General features: G+C 45.4%; 1 protein-coding gene across 5 annotated transcripts in view; it reads right to left on the reverse strand.

Moving 5' to 3' along the window:
• Positions 1-20629, reverse strand: part of TBL3 (transducin beta like 3) — a 34731-nt gene extending 14102 nt beyond the window's left edge. For 4 of the 5 annotated variants that reach the window (XR_014027768.1, XM_081338043.1, XM_081338046.1 and 1 more), the window contains exons 1-15: positions 20530-20629; positions 18489-18540; positions 18294-18389; positions 17681-17728; positions 17048-17189; positions 16823-16907; positions 15728-15898; positions 14964-15039; positions 14173-14269; positions 13459-13667; positions 11477-11618; positions 9174-9232; positions 6722-6825; positions 2229-2370; positions 163-393 (exon numbers count right to left, since the gene is read on the reverse strand). Coding sequence is in view for 4 of the 5 variants with exons in the window: in XM_081338043.1 (XP_081194169.1) it covers positions 163-393; positions 2229-2370; positions 6722-6825; positions 9174-9232; positions 11477-11618; positions 13459-13667; positions 14173-14269; positions 14964-15039; positions 15728-15898; positions 16823-16907; positions 17048-17189; positions 17681-17728; positions 18294-18389; positions 18489-18540; positions 20530-20567 (1692 nt within the window). In the remaining variant the exon portion in view is untranslated. Of the gene's footprint in view, positions 1-162; positions 394-2228; positions 2371-6721; positions 6826-9173; positions 9233-11476; positions 11619-13458; positions 13668-14172; positions 14270-14963; positions 15040-15727; positions 15899-16822; positions 16908-17047; positions 17190-17680; positions 17729-18293; positions 18390-18488; positions 18541-18761; positions 18782-20529 lie in introns of those variants that run through there. The other variant, XM_081338044.1, reaches the window with a different exon arrangement.
• Positions 20630-20903: the final 274 nt, after the last annotated feature.

The raw sequence follows: 20903 nt of genomic DNA on the forward strand, positions 1-20903 counted from the left end.
TTCTTCTTGCTTGCTCCTGTAATAGATAAATTTCCAGCTTCTCTCAGAGAAACAGCTTCTTGTAGATTATTCCACCCACCCTGGTCAAGTGCAATTTTTATTTCTCTACTAGATGGAAAATGCATTAATGTAGGCTGCTAAGTTTTTTGTCCACCACAATACCTTCAGACAACTAAAGTCCTGCAGATCCCAGATTTTCACAGTCCCGTCTGCTGAAGAGGTGGCCAAGACCTGGTCTGCTGGAGAGAACTGCACACACCAGATGCCGCGTTTGTGTCCGGAGAAGACTCCGAGTAGCACACAATTTTCACAGTTCCACAGCTTAGCTGTCTTGTCCTGGGAACCTGTGGCGATTAGCTTGTCATTTGGAGACACTGCCACACTATTAATGTCCTAAAAATGAAGAGAGAACAGTGTGTACCTGCAAGTTATAGGAACCTTTACTATGGCACACACTGCTACATTCTGCCCTGCAGCATGGAAGATCCGCTGAACCTCGATAACTCAAGCTCCTATTATATAGATGTGTTTCAAATCGCTTCAAGTCTATTTTAGGAAATCTTCAAGTATCTGCAATTATCTAGTGGTTAAGGCACCAGGCTAGAACTGGGAAACTACAAGTTTTATTTTTATTTTATTTTAATTCCATTTATATCCCGCCCTTCTCCGAAGTTCCTAGATGTGAAAGCCGACTGGGTGACTTTGGGCCAGTCACTCTCCCTCAGCTCTGGGGGGGGGGGTGTCGTCACAGGGTCCTTGTAATGTGAAAAGGTAAAAGTAATAAAAGTGTCCTCTGTCTCTGTCTCTGTCTCTGTCTCTCTCTCTCTCTCTCTCTCTCTGTGTGTGTGTAAGTTACTGACCACTTAACACCATATTTCTGGTATGAGACCACAATAAAGTTTGAGGGATTGTTATAGGAAAGGAACAATCTAAACTTTTAAACAGCCATTTCAAAATCAATGTTTTTGGCTGTCCATATTGAAAAGTAAATAGGTTAAAAACGCCTTCCTTTTTCATTTTATCTTTTTAAAATCCACTTCCTGGCCTAGCATGATTTGCATGGTAAGCACATTTTGGCTGAGAACGTTTAGTACTATAACACTGTACTTCTAGTTTCTAGACCACAAAGCAAAGGCTGTTGCAGGCTCAGCTGCCTTTTGCTCCTGCTGTTCATTTTACAGATGTAATTGTGGTAAGCACGATATCGATATTTATTCTCACCAGTTTTAAAAAAGATTTGAAATTCCATCTCCTACACTTAAACCATAAGGGTGGTGTCTTCACTTAATGAACAGATTTACTTTTATTAAAAAATACAGATCATCTATTGCCAAAATACAGAAATTCTGATCTGAAAACAAGCACGACCAGAGTTAAGATGCATGCACGCATAATACTACATTAAAGTTAGAGATGGAAAAGGGATGAGTGAAAAAGGGTAGAGGTGACAATTTTGGCATGCTCTTGATCTCCCAATTATGGTCAGGAAATTAAACATAGAGTGATCTATACAGAGATTTGTTTATTGACATTCTCCAGATCCAGAAACACCCAGTGAATCAACAAGTTGGTGAGGCTCTCTGACTGGATTCTGCGGATCCCACTATCAGAATCCATTTATATCACATTCATAAATGTATGTTTAAAACATTATCCCCCCCCCCCCCCATACGGATTCTGCCATCTCCCGAGGAAGGAGGAGCATATGTGGATTCGGCCTGCCTTAGGTTATTTCAAAGACCAAGGAAACCTTTTGAACTAGGGGGATCAAAAGGGAAGGGGAGAGGAAGAAGGCAATAACCATAAAGATTCGAAGTTCCTTTTTTGAAGTAGAAGGATGGGGGCTGACCAAATGGGGTTGAGGGAAGGGGGGGTTGAACTGGGTACCCTTTATAAAATTTCAATTTGTAAAACAATACTAAGTCCTGTCTTGTATTCCCACAACCAAACATGTCCTAGCAAAGATTCCTTTTGGACTAGAACTGACTCCAAGAGTTTTTGTCTTCCTAAGACGTGGTTTGGGGTGGGTCCTGACACCCACTCTATTTGGTTTTGTAATCAGCATCTGCATCTGAGAGACAGTTTGGTGTAATTGTTAAGGCACCAGACTAGAAACCAGGAGTCTGTGAGTTCTAATCCTGCCTTAGGCACAAAGCAAGCTAAGGGATCTTGGACCAGTCAGCATCCCCATCCAATCCTCAGCTTTTCAGATCCTCTGAATGTATTACCTTATCATGTGCCACTTCTGTTCTGGTGGCTTGTAATGCCACGATCTGGTTCTCTTTTTCATTAATGGTAGGAAATTTAGGAAGAAGCCACACTTTGATTGTGCGATCTTGGCTGGCTGTGACAAGAAAGTTCTCTTTTGTTCTGGAAAAAAGACAAACCAAGTAGAAAAAGAGCGATATAGATGGTAGTCATCATTATTTTTGTTGTTTTCATACTGCTTTTCCTTAAAAATCTCTGGGAAGTTTATGTTAAAAAGAAGGCAGGGTAAATACATTAAAGCACCTGACAATCATGTGATTAGGACTGAATACTGCTACAATGATTAAGTGCCAAATTGAATGGTAGGCATAAGGCTCTCCTGAAGCCCTCTAAAGAAAACATTTAGTGGCAGCACTGCCCATGCTGTAAGGCGAAACCCATGTTTAGAGCTTCCCATGATGACCAACTGCCAGAATTCTCAGCAATAAGTCCACTTTCTAAAATTTGCCACTCTGAAGGTTGTCAAAATTCCTCCAAGGCCCCAGACGTTATCATCTTATTCAACCGAAGCTGGTTGTCATTCTCCCTCAGCAAACGGGTGCAGCTACATTTCATAAGAAGACTAACCTTTACCTCTTTTTAAAAAGGGGAATCTTGCCCTCTTTCAGGAAGCCATTAATTTCAATAAATCCCTTTAATAATGAAAAGAGCCATAATGGGCAAAGATCCAAAGAATTGGTGTGAAGTTTGTTTATCGCAAACTACCCATTTGCCTCACGTACATATCAAATCATAAAAACATGAAAATTCAATATGGAAATTTAAAACAGAGCAAAGATAGTTAAACTTTAACATTAAAAATTAAAAAATAGGGGTGGGATTTCAGGGCATTAAGCAGCCCCACGGCTGCATACTCCTCTGCCTAAAACAAGTATAAAAACACAAAAAGCCCTTTAATTGTTCCAACTTCCTCTAAAACCAGGGAAGGCGATGCCTCTTCACACTCCCTGCACCTACAGAAAGCAAGCCTTGGGATTATGGAGAGAGAGATAATCCCTCTCCGTAATTCTTGAGCCTCCGAAACCGGGATGGGATGGGATGGTTCTTCAAATGTAGGCACCACCCATCTCATCATCTAGGTGAGCTACCTAACTATCTAATGTTCCTGAACTACAGTTCCAAATAAAAAATGGTTCCATTTAACCATTTGGTTGAAGCTGCTGGGAATAATCTCCAGAGTGGTGTTTCTCAACCTTGCCAACTTGAAGATGTGTGGAATCCAACTCTGAGAATTCTGCTGCCAGCTTTCTGGACAATTTGCTGGGTGGAGACTTCTGGGAGTTGAAGTCCACGCATCTTCCAATTGCCAAGGTTGACAAACACTGCTCTAGAGGGTCACAGGATCAGCGCCCTACACTGAAGTGAGAAGCCAGAGCAGGGAAGTTGTTTAGGGCCACAGTGGAATTTAGGGAGCACACTGCAAGCTGTCTCAGAAAATAACAGCTATTTTATTTTACAGTCCAATTTATACCCTGCCTTTGTTTATTCCAATAATGAAAGAAGGGTCATATCTGGAAGGTTGCTCATTACTGCCTCCTTCTGCTCCTCCCTGGAGCACTGGAGACTTTTATTGACATGCCTGTGCGTTAATTTGTCTTTTAGTCAATGGACGCCGGGTGCCATATAGTGGCTGTTTTGTGAACAGGCTCTTGTGGCAGCAATTTTGAGAGTGTGCCCTATTTCACACACATGTGCTTTTTAAATTCTAAATATAGCCGCAAACCAACCCCTCATCCACAGGGTCGTTCCAGCAGGAGAAAGAGAGACTTTCAGTAGAAACACGTTTTTACAGGTAGTCCTCGAATCACAACCATTTGCGTAGTGACCATCTAAAGTTATAATGGAAGTGAAAAAATTTTGGGCTCAATTGTGGCTGTAAGTCGAGGACCACCTGCCCTGTGGGTGAAAAACCTCAGAAGAAAATGCCACAAGCTAAACTCCCCCCATCGGCTGCGAAGAGAAAATGCAAAACCAATGAACTAAACACTCACCCGGACCTGAAGAAGAGCAGGAGACAAAAAAACCCCCCTCACAACAGCCTGACCCTCTTGTGGTATAAGGGGCAGAGGGAAACTATATCGCACGTTGAAGGTTGCCACACTCCGACTGGCAGGGTCTAGGAAGGAAGGCTTCCCTGCCAATATTCTGCCCCCCCCCCCCCGGCCTTTCAGAAGGGCCAGAAGACCTGACTCTGCCCACCCGCTTGGCACTCCCGGAGGAGCGACCGGAGGCACCTGGCAGCCCCCCCCCACTCCCAACTTCATTCCAGTCTGACTTTATATCCCGTCTTGAGGGGAGATATCACTGATATGGTTTTGTGTTTTAAATGCACACTGCCCGGAGTCACTCGGAGATGGGGCTTTCCAAATAACAAGCACACACACAGCCACTGGACTACAACAGAGTTCAGGTAGTTTTTCTGACCTCGGCATGAAAGGCTAACGTGAATTAACATGCCTGCCTGCCTGGAACCCTGGCCGAATAAGTGCATCCCATGGTGCAACGTATTGTCACTAACAAGAAATTTTGTCCCTCCAGATTTTTTAAAAATACCTTTGGAAGCATTCCTAAGTATTGATAATTGAAATTTCCTCCACCTGACTTGTCAAAGCTTTTATAAACAGACACATTTCAGACTTTAAAAGGAAACCACACAAAGAATTTCAAAAATGTTCCAGCCTCATGCATTCTCTTTGTCCTGGCATCAGCTCAAAATGAAGAAACTTGATCTATTCCTGTCTTGATATATGCCCACAAGACGGTTTCAGGTGCACAGCACACACCTTTGGGATTAACTTGCAGCAGCCTCCACCGTGTGGCTGTTTTCTGCCAATAATCTCACAGCTTTCAAGGCTGCTTTCCTGGGCCTGAAGCCAGCTCAGAGAAGCTGCTGGATCACTTGCAGTGCGGCAGTTGAAAAGGAGTCACGAGGAGAAGGGCTTCCGTAATTTGAAGCCGAGCGGGCTTCAAGTGTTTGCTCCCGATGGGGCCAGACAGGCTCTTCTGGGCTCCCCAAAAGTGGGAGGTTGATCATCAGTGCCAACACTTGCCCAGCAATTGGTACTAAAAGGGTTTGGCTAGTCTAAAGGAAAGAAGACATAGGGGCGACACGATAGCAGCGTTCCAGTGTTTAAGGGGCTGCCACAAGGAAGAGGTGGTCAAAGTATTCTCCAAAGCACCCGAGGGCAGGACAAGAAACAATGGTTGGAAACCGACCAAAGAGAGAAGCAATCTGGAATTAAGGAGAAACTTTCTGACAGTGAGGACAATCAACCAGCGGAACAGCTTGCCCCCAGAGATCGTGGGTGCTCAGTCACTTGTCTGAGATGGTATAGGTTCTACTGCTTGAGCAGGGTTGGGGTTAGGGTTGGGGGGGCTGGACTAGAAGACCTCCAAGGTCCCTTCCAGCTCTATTCTATTCTAAGGCATGCAATGTCACTCCTGGAGATAATACATTCCTTCCTGAATTTATTTAATTTTATTATTTAAGCCAGTAGGTATCAGTGTTACCTTATGGCAACAATTCCATAGTTTAACTGAGTTTTTTTTTACATTAACAACTATTCCTTTTTCTATTCACAGAGACTCCTTATGTTAAACTTCTCGTGCATCAGTTCTCAAACACTGTGGTCTCAGGTCTCCCTTTATACTCTTAAAAATAATTAAAGACTGCAAATAGGTGTTTGTGTGTTATACTGATTGTATTCTATGACTGTAATAGAAATTAGAAGTGGGGGAAAATTTTAAACAAATTTTGGGTTGTTTTTTAAAACATTTTTTAAAATATAAACAACTCTCTGAGAGTACCACCAACCATAATCATCATCATCCTGAAACAATACCTTTTAAACCATCAAACATTATCTGCCAATTCCCAGGTCTTTCGGAAGGATTGACAGGTGGATAAAAATGCCAAATGCAGTTTAAACATCTGGCTGACTATGGAACCAATTGTAATTTATTAAATTTATGTGCTGCAGCTGCTGCCCAACTCCCAACTAGCCTAGACAGTTTACAATTGATAAAATGTTTAAAAAATAGAATATATAAAAAATCAACGCAGCACGAAAGAAACATAGATAGCAAAGAAGGGGAGCAGAAAGGAAGAACGGAGCATCAACTGTCTTCTCCAAAAGGCCTGGATGAAAAAGCCAAGTCTGCAAGGTCCTGTTCTGGTGGAAGACTCAGCGGGAGCAAAGACAGAAGTGCCAAAGGAGAAGCTACTGCCACTTTACTGGCCTTTCCAGGCTACTGAACCCTTGACAGTTTGGGATCCTAAGTGTGGCTGAATGGTTGTGTCCCAACCCTCCTTACAGTGCGAAGCAACTTCCCTGAGTTAATAAAGCATGGCCTCCCCCATCCTGAGGACAGGCAAGGCTAGAAGGGATCCCAGCCCTCGTGCTCAAGGGACTGTTCTCCAAAGCAGACGAGAGGGAGGGAAGGCTTCTCTTACTTGGAGCAGGCAAGGGCGCCCACTTGGTGGGTGTGGCCCAGCCCTTCAGCCACACAAGAGACCTGGCCGTCTTCCGTCATTAGCCAAATCCGGAAGGTCTTATCCTGAAAGCAGAAGAGGTCTTTTGTTTTGTTCTGAATGTCAAAGAAGGCTTGAAAAGATCCTAACAGGTTATGGAAGAAGTTGCTTGCAGCTTGGCAGCATGCAAACAAATCTCCACAGCCCACACCAACACCTCAGGGGTGTTTGCGAGGGAGGGGTGAATGGCAGCATGGGTCTCATAACAGCACAATGCAAAAAACATAGCTTATGTACCTTCAGCAGCCATTACAATGGAAGTCCTAAACTGAGTCCTTTGTGGGATGTTGGCATTCTTGTTACTCTGACGTTATCACAGTTTATTACGATAAATGCCACCACATCTCCTCCTCCTCAGTGACCTCAAGCTTTAGGCCCCAATTCCCCAGCTCTTTTTAGCTGGCTTCTCTACCCGATACGCTGCTTTGGCTCTGCAACCTGCAAAGAAGCTTATCGCTGCCAGCCTTTTCCCACTGCACCCTCAAAATCAGTGGTGCTGCTCTGCTCCCTTAATTCCCAGCCCCTTTTCCTTTGGGGCACCTGTAGAAATTGCTCCCCTGTTCAGCTGGGCCTTGCTGAAATGAGGGGGGAGTCTGAAAACACAGCCCTTCCTCCAGCCTGCCTCTACCAGAGTTGGGCTTTTACACGTGGCTCAGGGGTTACCTTCCCTTTACACAGATCATTAACATCAGCCTTTAATGTTCATTTGTTTCATCATATCGACATTTTTCTTTGCTCTCTGATCTCTGTTTATATTACTGTTCAACGCCAAGGGAATCTTTTGTTACTTATAAAGGTAAAGGTAAAGGTTCCCCCGCACACGCGTGCTAGTCGTTTCCGACTCTAGGGGCCGGTGCTCATCTCCGTTTCAAAGCCGAAGAGCCAGCGCTTGTCCGAGGACGTCTCCGTGGTCATGTGGCCGGCATGACTAGACGCCAAAGGCGCACGGAATGCCGTTACCTTCCCACCGTAGTGGTCCCTATTTTTCTACTTGCATTTTTACATGCTTTCGAACTGCTAGGTTGGCAGAAGCTGGGACGAGTAACAGGCACTCACTCTGTTACGCGGCACTCGGGATTCGACCCGCCAAACTGCCGACCTTCTGATCGACAAGCTCAGCGTCCTAACCCACTGAGCCACCGCGTCCCTTTTTGTTACTTATAACCACCCATAAATCAGTAAGTCCTAAGTGAACTAACAAACGCACAGGAGCCCCTTGGAAAAAACGAAGGGATTTATTCCTTGTAAGGGCCAGTTTCGGCAGTGGAAGGCAGAGCTCTGCCCGGGCGCCAGGATGTTCAAATCCTTGGCCGGAGGGTGGCAAAGTTTTGCGGTGCAACTTTCCAAATGACTTTGTTGCCATAGTTCTCTGTATGCATGTTGCCCTTAGTCTCAATCGACAATACACAGGAAATAGTTTCAAAATCATATTTGGGTCGGTCACCAGGACCAGAGATGTACTCTTCCGAGCTTTTGGAGTCATGCTGGAGCCCATCCTTGGGGAATTTCTCTACTGGAATACTTGCTTTGGGCTTTTCTACAACCTGGCTAAATGACTGGCACAATGCTTAAGCTTCTTGACCGCACCCTCGATTATTAAACAAACCTATGGTATCCAAGAGGCATTTTTTTTGCCGGAAACTGGACATAAACGATGATTTCCAGCAAGAAAATCGCTGAAAATCAGTCATGTGACCACAGGATGCCATAAACAGCCAGGAATGCAGGTTGGTTGCCAAGTGCCCAAACTGCAATCATAAGACTGCATTGGGTGGGTGGGTGGGTGGGGGCATTTGAATCTTGAAACCAGGTCATAAGTAGCTATGTGGAGGTCCGCTATAACTTTGAACGTTCACTAAAAATCGGTCATAAGTCGAGGACTATCTGCATTCTAAATTTAAGCTTTTCTGACCTGGTACCTCCAATAGTATTTTATTACAACTGCCATCATCCATTGCCAGCTATCGAGGTCCACTTCTTGTCCTGGAGGATGCCAAGAAGGGGAAAACTGACTTACACGGCAACTACAGAGCAACAAGGGCCAGCCTCCTACACCCACCTGAAAAAAAAGTGCTGTGCTCAGGAACCCTCCTGTTGCTGTGTCTGCTCTCCTTCCAAAAGGGGAATGACACACAGGATGGGTTTTCCAACGGGTTTTGAATTGGCAACTCTGCAACTGTCTGAAATTTGTTCATGGTTTCCCAAGAGGTCACAAAGAACAGTTTGATGACTTCCAGCTCAACAAGAGATGTGAAATGTCTTCCAGGTGCTAAATTTGCTTACATCCCAACTGCTACCATGCATGAAGTTCCTCATTCAAACTCTAACATTCCTGTTACTTCTGAAATGAATTAAAAATTAAAATGCTCGATACCTTTGAACAGCTAGCAAATAACCTCCCCTTTCGGAAGACGTCCAAGGCAAGAACAATATCTGCGTGAAAGTTGCAGAGGATGATTAAATCACATGAATAAACACAGGAAAAGACATAGTTTTTGAGCAATCATTTCATATCAATATCTGGTACCCAGCAAACATCCAAAGAATTGTTGTAATTGGACTAACAACTTCCTGAGTTCTAGTTATTTGTCAAGTTTTTAAGAAGTCATGGAATGCTTGCAAATATTTCTCCACTAGTTTGGAAGTATTTGGCAGCAAATACTGTAATTTATGAAATGGAAACAAATCTGAAAGGATAGGGTTTTTTATTTATCGTATGGCATCTACAGAGGCCACTGATATACAACACTAATAAGAAACATAATACATACAAACAGAAATATAAGCTTAAATAAAGCATTGGTGTATGTATGTATGTATGTATGTATGTATGTATGTATGTACGTATGTACGTACGTACGTATATGGCTATATGGTTTCACCTATCAGGACATAGTAAAAATCATCTGGTCCTCAGCAGTTCTTTAAAGTAGGGAAACACAACCTCAGATGAACACATGGCATATTGTACCACGCCATCTTTTATTTTACAAAAAGTCGTCCAAAAATGGAGAAGCCATGTGTGAAAAACCAAAGCACACCCTTGCTGCTTCCATAGGTATGACGAGGCCAGGTAGCAGCCGGGTGCTGCTAATCGAGTGCCCTTGACCAAGGCATCATCAGCAAGTGTGGCTACCTCTATAAAAGCCAAAGCTTTAGGAGTTTGCTGGTCTCCAGCATTGAGGTGTGTGTTAGCACAATGCCAAAGAGAGACATCAAACATGATCAGCAATTGTTGCTACCCATCCATCTGGTTATAAGGCCATTTCCAAGCAATTTAAAGTTCATCTTTCTACAGTGAGGAAGATTATTCACAAGTGGAAAGCATTCACGACAGTGCCAGTCTTCCAGGAGTGGATGTCCCAGCAAACCTCGAGGTCAGACTGTGCAATGCTCAGAGAAATTGCAAAAAACCCAAGAGTTACATCTTGGACTCTACAGGCCTCTGTTAGCATGTTAAATGCTAAAGTCCATGACTGTACAATTACAAAGAGGCTGAACAAATAGGGTTTGTTTGGAAGGGTTGCTGGGAAGAAGCTACTTCTCTTTCCAAAGAACCTGAGAGCAGGGCTTCAGTTTGCAGGGCTGCATCTGAACAAATCACAGGGCCTCTGGAACCCTGTCCTTCAGACAGGCAAGACTTCTGACCATAATGCACAGTATCATGGTTTGCCAAAAACCAAACACAGCCTAGCAGCACAAACATCTCATACCAACCGCCAAGCACGGTGGCTGAGGAGTCATGATTTGGGCTTGTTTCGCAGCCACAGGACCTGGGGCACCTTGTAGTCATTGAGGCAACCATGAACCTCTCTGTATACTGAAGTATTCCAGAGTCAAAGGTGAGGCCATCTATTTGGCAGCTAAAGCCTGAGAGACACCGGGTCACGAGACAGGACCATGATCCCCAGCCCACCGGCAAATCTACAACAAAATGGCTGAAAAAGAAAAGAACCAAGGAACTGCAGTGGCCAGTGAAAGTCCAGACATCAGCCCGACTGAAATGCTGTGGTGGGAGCTCAAGAGAGCTGTGCAGAAACCAAAGCCCAGAAACCTCCATGGACTGAAGCAGTGTTGTGAAGAAGAGGGGGCCAACATTCCTCCACAATGATGTGAGAGGTTGATAAAGTCATACAGAAAGTGATTAAAGGTGGTTCTACAAGCTATGAAATACAGTATAAGCTGTACTTAGTTCTTTACACATGGCTTCTCCATTTTGGCCTTTTTTGTAAAATAAATGATGACTGTTCCTCTGAGGCTTCACTTGCTTACCTTGAAGAACTGCTCAGCCCAGGTGAATTCTGATGTTGGAGAAGCCTCCTGAGAACACCACAGACAGCCAAGGAAACAAAGAAATGAACCTTAGAGCAAACCAGAGTTCCCACTTGAGAATCTCTCCACATTGCATTTGGACACATTGTGTGTCGCTCCCAACGTGGGAGCTGCATTGGCTGCCAAGGGGCCGGTTGTCACCTTTAAAGCCCTACGTGGCTTGAGACCAGGTTATCTAAAGGAGGCGGGGAACACTGCAGGCCCCATCTCCTAAGGAGGTAGACATCTTGTGGGACCCAGGAGAGTCAAGCTGATTTCTTTCTCCATCAGCCCAAGAGTGGACTTGCACACTAATCACACTGTAAAGGTCAAAGATGGAAACGGCCGCTGTTTCCCATCGCTCACCTGAATGACCTGACAGAATCTGGCAGTTTGAAGAGGACAACTCAAATACTTTCAGTTGGGGGCTATTGGTCGCCACAACTATGTGCGAGTCCTTTGGACCCAGAAACCGGACATCCAGAACTTCTCCGTTATAACCTGAAAACTAAGGGAGAAATGTAAGAACCAGAGTGTCACCTTATTGGGGACATGAGCAGCATATAAATTTAATAAACAAGTAAATAAATAAGAAACAGAAACCAAGGAATCTGCCAAGTGCGAGAAGCCCGAATGTAAGAAGAAAGAAAAGAAACCCGAGGACACGCGTGGATAAGAGAGCCCTGGGCTGGCCTAGGCCGGACTGCTGAAATCAGTGGGAATCCTGTTCATCAGCTTGGTACCACACTCCATGTCTGCCGTCTGCAGCACTGGTGGTCTGCCAGAGTAAAGCAAGGATCTCAGGTAGGTATGGATGGATGACTTGGATGAAATTCTGTGAACTCCGCCAAACTTGTAAGACATGGGCATAATAATTTTTTTAATTCGTTTTGAAATCTTGACATCTCATCATTGCTCAAAATCAAATACAATTCCTTGCAAGAACTGATGATTGCTGGAAATGTTTACCTTTTTATTTTATTTTATTTTTTAAAAAACTTTCTATTTAACTTTGGGGTCCTTTGAGTGCAATCTGGGAGATGTCTATGGAGATGCTCAGTCACCCAAGTCATGGTTGTCCCAAAGGTGCTTTTTCACAAGGCAACTGGACTTTTTTCCCCTCTCTTTGAAGACATTTTGCTTTTCATCCAAGAAACCTCTTCAGTTCTGACTGGATTGTGGGGAATGGAAGGATTTATAGTCCTTGCAGACAGCTGGTCATTTGCATTCTTTTAGAGTAGGGTTGTCAACTGCTGGCCCGTGGGCTGGTTGCATCATGCAGAGGCCACGCCCCCCCAGCTCCGGCAATGCAAAAAAAGTTGCGATACATTGCGACACGTCACGTGGCATGGCGAGTTTGACACCTGTACTGATGCCACCTGGAGACTTATCGGTGTCATCAGGGTCACCTGAGTAGGGCAAATGGGTGTGGAGACTTCTTGGAACTGCGGAAGGGACTGTGTTGTAGACTGAAGATAGATGATGTCATATCCTTCCCCCTCTGTTGAGAGAGGGCTGTTCAATTTTGACACAGATGGCCTCTTTCAAACCAGCGGTCCTCTCTGTCCAAAATGTGAACTTTGCTGTCTTCGAAAGAGTGGCCTTTGTCTTTTAAATGCAGATGGACTGCTAAATCTTGTCCTGATGGGCTTGTTCTCCTATGTTGTGCCATGCGTTTATGAAATGATTGTTTTGTCTCCCCAATGTACAGATCTGCACATGGCTCACTGCATTGTACTGCATATACCATGTTGCTCTGTTTGTGTCTGGGTGTTTTCCAGCAAAGATGGAAAAGGAAAAGAACTAAACACATCAAGGAAGCCCTCAGAACTTGTGGCTACCCCAAGTGGGCCTTCATCAAATTCCAAAAATGACCCAGCAGGAACTCCTCCATGACAGACAAAGAAGAAAACAATAAACGAAGCAATGTAGTCGTTCCATATGTTGCAAGAATATCGGAAAAGCTCAGGGGGAGCTTCAGCCAACACAACATACGTGCACACTTCAAGCCCAACAAAATACTAAGGCAGAAGACCGTCCACCCCAAGGGTAAAACACCCAAACGCAAACTGAGCAAACTGTGGTATATACAGTACAATGCAGTGAGCCACATTCAAATCTGTACATTGGGGGAAACAAAACAAGTACTCATGAAAAAGCTCCTTTGGGACAATCTGGGAGATGAAGGTCTTGAACATCATATCTGCTACGTTCATAAAAGCTTTTGGTGATAACGTAGTGGCCCACATAAAAATAATACTTCTAGGGCCAATATGTAGCTGCATGCCTTTCCCTTCCCCAATGTTGTCTGTGGCTTTGTTTCCTTGGAAAGTGATAAAATTGGATACCTGTTTCTTGAGCTCAAGCGTCTGTGCATCGTACAAGCAGATATTGCGGTCAACGTTCACAGACACCAATTCACTTTTGGTTGGCACTAGACTGCAATGCAGGAGGCTGTGCTGTCCAATCACGTCCACTTTGGACTCTACTGGCAGGTGAGGCAGAGACTGGCTATGCACGCAGGTAGCTGTGGATGCGTCCCACACCCGGAGGATCCCTAAAGGGCAGCACACAAATCACATGTCACTGAATAAATCCTAGAGTTGGCAAAATTGGAAACCCAGGCCCCTGGAAACGGTGCGCATTTAAACAAACCCCAAATGACTGTTAAGGAGACTGCAGGGGGTTGGATTTGGAGACGTTAAGGGTCTTATAATTCTGAGTTTCAGACTCCCATTTTGTCCTTTAAAAATCACCTCTTTTTCTAGGGCTTCAGAATTTGTGAGGGGTGCAATGGCTGCCTCGAACCTCTTAAAGTCTCCCCCAAAGGACTTCACTTCTTATACCCCCTCCGAGTAACAAAATCCCAGGAAGTACATGTCCCTCTATCCTGAAAATGGGATATTGGGGGCCTGCTTCAGACCACTGGCTGCCCACCCCCACTGAGCCACACTTGGATGGGGCACTGAACACCGTCCCAGTGCAAAAGCCAGCAGAGACAGAAGGCAGCGGCTCCTTCTCCACTTCTTGCATGAGGAGTCCATCATAAAAGCTCGACTCACCTTTGCTACCGGCAGTGAGAAAGTGAGTGCTTGATTTAGTCACACCCAAGTTTGATAAATCCATTTCTTGTGGTAATAAGACCACAGATTCAATAGTCTAAGATGGAAGAAGAAGTCAGCCTGAGGAATAGTGATCAGCAAAGTTGTAAGAGAATATAAACTGCTAACAGAGTGTGCAAATGTTGACTCTTGGTTACTAGTGTGAAAGTTTGCTTGGGAATCTGAAACCCTACATAAACTGGGAACAAATAATCCACTCAGATTCAGAGTGAGGCCCTTTGGGTGGGACCAAGAGAAGAAAGAAGTCTATCCATCAGAGCTCACCCACTGATCTATGGTCCCACAAAGAACTCCCACTGGATGCCAAAACTCTCCTCCGCTCAACCTTTCTGGGCAAAAAGTGGGACAGAGGACTCCTGGAAAGGGTGAAGCCAGGAAACCCAAGTCTATTGATTTACAGCTCGGGCGAGGATGTCCCTGAAGGAGCTGAGGTGGCACTGCAGCAGCAGCCAGAGGGGCAAATTCTGGCCTGTGCTGTCTTTCTAGATAAATGAGAGACCGTGAGATGTCCACTGGTACTCCAGAAAGCTGCTCCTCGTGAATGTTGGAAATAGAAACAAAAAGGGCTTGCTTGGCAGGTTTGCGAAAAAGCTAGAAAATTTTGGATTCAGAGCATTTTAAAGGTTAATATAGAATTGAGACCAGGGGTTTTTTGGGGGGCACTGATGGACAAACTGTTTCTATGGAAGCTCAATATAACTGAATCAGGCAAAAACTAGAAGGTGCTTCACCTCGTAAACCGGGATGGTGCTTTTGACCTTTTTGGCTTTTAGATCCCACACGGTGCAGATCTTATCACGGCCAGAACTGCAATCAAACAGATTGTAAAGTCAACACTGCTGAATGAACCTAACACCTTCTGTCCAAGCAAGCAAGAAATCATATTCTGGTTTGCACGATAAGGTGGTACACACAATTCTGAGATAAGAGCTGGCTTTCCACAAGTGCTGAGCCATAAGTAATCAATCTAGTCTGTGAGCTGTACAAAACCAGCCACAAGATCACTACCAAACATTTGCAAGTGCAGTTATAAATATAACAAAATAGTGTCTATGTTGCGTTTTGAAAGTCTGAGAGTATAGAACTGTCACAATGCCCGTACTGTACTATAGGACAAGAGACTCGGAGGGATCAATCAGACATCTTATATTGTTGCCTAAGCATAAATCAGAACTGAAATCCTCTGTGTGTTCTGTTCCCATAACAGCATGCAGTGGCAAACACTTTCATTCTTCACTTTTGTTCTCTTTTAATTCCATTTGCTCTACATTTGCTTTTGCTTGATTTTAGCAGTTGCATTTCACCTCCTCTGGCCTTCAACGACGGCATTTCCTGTGCGAAACCATTTAACTGATTTTGTATCACAGCATATTACTCAGACCCTGACTGTGAAATGGGAACCACCAGGCCCCAGGCCACGTTACAAGGCCATCAGCTAGGCTGCTCAAAGGCCGAAAGACAACCCAACCGGTCCCTTTCAAGGAAGGATTCTCACCTGATGAGGGTCTCGCTCTCTGGGCAGAAGGAGAGAGAGGTGACTAAGCTGTAGTGGTTGTCCAGCTGGCTGACACACCGGCTGGACTTCAGGTCCCAAAGCCGGATGCTGTTGTCCATGGAGGAGGAGAACAGCTGAGGCTGAGAGCTGTCCGGGTGGAACTTGACGAGGCTGGCAGAGAGACAAACCAGGAAAGTTCTTTCTCTTCAAGGTCAGCAACACAACTCTTCCTCCTAGCCACCTGCACAAGGTCTAAAATGGCTTCTCGTGTGGAAAAGAGCCAGTTTGCTCAGTGGTTAGGGTGCCAGACCAGAAACTGGGTTACTGTGAGCTCTACTCCTCCCTTGGGCTGGGAACGGAATGGGTGACTTTGGGTCAGTCCCTCTTTCTCAACCCAACCCATCGCACAGGGTTGTTGTTGTGGGGGAAATCGGAGGGAGAGAGAAAGAAGAATCTAGTACATCACCTTGTGCTTTAAAATGAAAGGCAGAATATCCAGCAAATAAATAAATGGAAAAACGGAGATTCTGCTATGCATCACATTCGGGACCTTCTATCTTGTATTTAAGCTGCCCTCATGGGATGGCTGGGGAGGAGCAGGAGGAGGGCTACTCTGTGGATGGAGCTAGGTCTTCACTTAGAAGTAAGAAAGACACGAAGCCAAGACGAATTGTCTCCCCTCACTCGTTCTCACTTTGAGAGGTAACCAAAATGTACCTCTCTGCTTTTCTCTCAGCTTCCTTTTCCTCACAACACACCAAGTTCCCAGAAGAAACCTGATGCCCTGCATGAACAACCTTACAAAGCACCCAGAGCAACGACAGCATCACCCCGCATCGCAGAGTGGGTTTACATTCTCACCCAGGAGGAGAGACAGAGAGCAGCGGGCATCACGGTTATCTGTGTTTGTGAGTGACAGCAAATGTGTTTGTAAAATAATTACAACAGCAGTACAGAAGTGGCATTACATTTACTGCAAGTAGCCAGATGACGCTGAGAAAAAAAATCATTTCCCACCCATTTATTAAGAATTCCCAAATTCCCCAGACTAAACTTCCCCACTGCAAAGAGGGAATGGAAAGGAGGCTTCCTTACTGAACAACCCCAGAGGAGCCTTTCAGGTTGTGTGTGCAGTACTGCCGGGGAATGTCCCAGACCTTGATGGTGCTATCACAGCCACCTGGAGGGAGAGAGGAAGAGATGTGGCAAAAAAAGTCAGGCAAGCACTGAGTAGCCTGCAAGGAAAGTAAGCGCTCAGGGGCTAAACTTCCCAGAAAGACTTGCTCCGATTCCAGCTGTCTGCTCAGGCTCAGGCCATACCTGTGGCTAACAAAGTGGACGAGAGGTCAAAGGTCATGCTGGCCACAGGAGCTGTATGCACAGCCTTCCATGTGCGGATGCACTTATTTCCTAGCCAGTCCCATTGCTTCAGCAGTAGCGCTTGGCTTCCTGTTACCAAGATCTAATCCAACAGAAGGAAAATAGAAAAATACATTTTCATTTCTCAAATGAAATTTGAAATGAGTTTCAGCTGTTAATAAAAAAACCAAAACCAAAACGCCTGTATGCTACGAAAAATGCATTCTTGGTAACAGCAATTATTATTTTTTTAATTCCATTTATATCCCGCCCTTCTCTGAAGACTCAGGGCGGCTTACAAGCTTAGCAGTAATTCCAGTAATGAAAGGTGTATGTATAATACAGTACAGAACTATCAACTGATGAGACGCTTAATTTCTCTTGATTTCCCCCCCTCAGTATATGTGGAGAAGGACGCGTAAATCAGGAAGGGAGAGCCAGGGCTGTCGTCCCTCAGGGTAGACAGAACGTAAAATAAGTTCCAGTGCTGCTGAGGCATCTCTCTTGGGAAGCCGGCTGGCTTCCGTTCGTATGGTGGGAGCAGCTTCTTGCCCGGCTGCTAGAAGTGTCCCCTGCAGTCCTGCAACCACCTACCTCATCGTCGTTGCTGAGGGCAAATACTGTAATCTCCGTTTCATCATCCTGAAGCAGAGAGAGGAAGAACCGTCAGATGACTTATCTGCATCATTGTTCTAATTAAACAGTAACTGTATTTTCAAGTATTACGCCTATTAAAGTAATTGATAATTTATCTTTTTAATTGGCTTGTTTTGTATACTTGTGCTACCTACGGCGAATATCTCTTTAAGCAGAATGTATAAAAGTAATTGCTTTTGATCATTATGTGGCATAAATTGTTCTAGTTATTCTATAATCTACTTAAGCCATCATACCTCACCACCACCTTCCTTCCCCCCGTTTGATGATTCCGTTCCAGTGTCACATTTCTTTAACTGGATTGTTCAACTGTCTAACTGCATAATAGTAGTAGCATTTTCTCAGTAATTACAGCTTCCAAAACTGGACTATCACTTCCATAATGTAAACGGAGTGGTGAAGCTGAAAAGAAAAGATACTCCCACGAAGGGGCCTTCTGAATTCAGGACAAAAGAAAGGCTGGAATTGGAGGCTTGAGTGCATTTTCAGCATTCCTGCAATATACATCTTGGCTGGACAGAAGCTTGTTAGGGGAAGGCCTGTTCAATACCTGTTCAATACTGTGTATGATGTCTCCTGTTTCAATATCCACTACATTGACCTTGCTCCCGCAAGCACAAAACATGTAATCCCCAGCTTGAGTAACCTAGGCCAGAAAAAGAGAGCACAGTAGGTTTTTCAGCAAACGATGGTCATACGTAATAAATGCAAGTAGTAGTAAAGGTAAATTTGGATTGATTATTACCTGAATGGGTCCTCCTGTGTAAAAAGACTCAATTTTCCTGAACACGGCATAACTGAAAGATTACCAGAGACAATTCAGATTTTACTGTGTTGTGTTAACTATTACAGCACAGTTACACAGAAGCAGAATCAAGTAGCAGTGAAAGGTCTGTTCTTTTAATTTGAGCTGTAAATGATTTATAAAGCTAAAACACAAACAATCGTACTACCCACATGTAGTATCAACACAACCCACCCTGGGTCCTGCACTTTCCTTCCCCATGTGTGACCTTACCTCATCAGTTGGATATGTCAGATTGCCTCTGCCTTTGCCATCTGTTTCTGAAAAATGGCTAAAAACCATGAGATTGTAGCAGCATTCAGCTGCTTTATGGTGAAGTGATAAAGCCAAGAGGGAGAATTTATGGCTTCTCTTTCTTACCAGCAAAATGCCTGAAATGTGTATATTGCTGCAAGGGATGGTGGTATTTAGTGATATATGCTAGTGTGTGAGAGAGAAAGAGAGAAAGAAAAGTGGCAATTCTCAACAGCAGAACCCATATATTTCCCCTCCCCTTTTAACAAATACTTTAATTAAAACAAACAATAAGTTGGCAAACCATTAGGATTCAGGAACTTTTAGTGATTCACTACAAGTGACACAGAGATTGACTTGCAGGTCCTCCATAGCCTTCTTTGTCAGAAATAACCTTAAATATATTTATTTGGAAATTTTATATTGCTGTCTACTTGCTCACGGCGACTCGGTAGCTTACAGGAAATAATAAAAACACAATATAAAAGAAATAAAAAATAAAATAACCCCCCCAGGGGTCAACACACTCATACCAGCCATTTAATGGGCTCCATCCCACTATGGGCTCTCCTGGCCCGCTGGCAGGACCAGGTCTTCAGGGACTTCCGAAAGAGTGTCAGAGTGGGGGCCGGTCTAGTTTCCGGAGGGATGATGTTCCAGAGGGAGGTAGGGGGCCACCATGGAGAAGGCCTTTCTTCTGGGTCCCGCCAGACGTATCTTCTTAGGGGACGGGACCAGCAACATTTCTTGCCTCCCCCCTCTAGTGGCTCAGGTGTATGGACCAAAGAACTCCAAACCCAGAGCCACTTGGTCTTGCCAGGGTTCAGTTTCAACCCGTTGCTCCTTTAGCAGGCCGGGAAGGTTTCCAATATTGTTTGGCCAACTGGTCCGAGCTACAAATGAAGGCCCCCGACTCGGGGCGATTCCTGGGGGGCCCTTCGTGGCCACGTTAGAGTGATCGCCAGGGCTCGTTGCCTTGGAAGAGTGAGGAAGATTCTCAAGGATGACTCACACCCTAGACGGTATCTCTTTACTCTCCTACCATCCGGTAGGAGATATAGGAATATAGCCAGCCGTACCAACAGGCTGAAAAATAGCTTTTATCCGTGGGCTGTTAGGCTTTTAAATGGGACATAATCTTATGCAGAATTGACTTGGGGGGCCGGTGTGTGGTGTAGTTGGTTCACATGGTGTGGTAGGATGGAGGGTTTGTTGTCACTGTGTGTTGGGGGGAGAGAGCACGGGGGGGGGGAGGCTCAGCTAATCTCAATGTACACATGTTGTACTTTGACAATAAAGGTTTATTATTTATTATCGGCCTCACACTTCTTCAGGCTTCGCTTTCTCTTGCTACGCTCTACAGTCCTGGGATCGCCCAGAGGTCTCCCATCCAAGCACTAAGCAACCCGGGTTCTGGCTCGCTTTCTGAGCTGGGCCCGGGGCGCCACCACTCGACTTGGGCTCCCTACAAAAGTTCTGAAGCCCAAACGCAAAGGTAAGGGCTCTGCCGGAACAGGGAACCCCGCTCCCTTCTCGCAAGACAGCTCTGGCGAGAGAAACCCTCTGCGTATGCTCAGAAACACGGTTCAACTAAGTACAGCGTGGGCCCACGCCGAGCGCGCGAAGCCAGCCAATGCGGTCTCTATGGCGACGGCGCACACTTTCCTCCCCACTCCATCCACAGCAGTCGCGGCTCCCGTGGCCCCCCTCCCCTCCCCCTCCCCCCGCGGCGCCTCCCTGTCCTCACTTGCTTTTCAGGCTCGCCGAAGAGCTCGTGACCGCCATCCTCCAGCCCCGGCTGGGTTCCGCTCCCCTCGCCTGGGACACCCGGACAACCTACACGTGCTTCCGGGAAAATGCGTTTACTTCCGGCGCGTCGCCGTGGCGCAAGCAAGTATAGATGGATGAAAACGTCAAGAGGAGCGAACGGGCGTTCGAAGGGGCAGCTTCCTGGTCCCTTGGTAGAGACGACGCAAGCAGCGTCGAGGAGCGCAACTTTCCAGCGGCCCCGGGAGGCCCCGGGCGACTGGCAGCGGGAGGCCAGGTACCGTTTCCTTCAGAGGAGCGGTGCCCGGCAGGCTGATAATCCTCCGTCCATCTTCTCATGCAGATAGATAGTTT

The sequence above is a fragment of the Vipera berus genome (assembly GCF_964194415.1).
Source record: "Vipera berus genome assembly, chromosome: 13".
NCBI lineage: Eukaryota > Metazoa > Chordata > Lepidosauria > Squamata > Viperidae > Vipera > Vipera berus.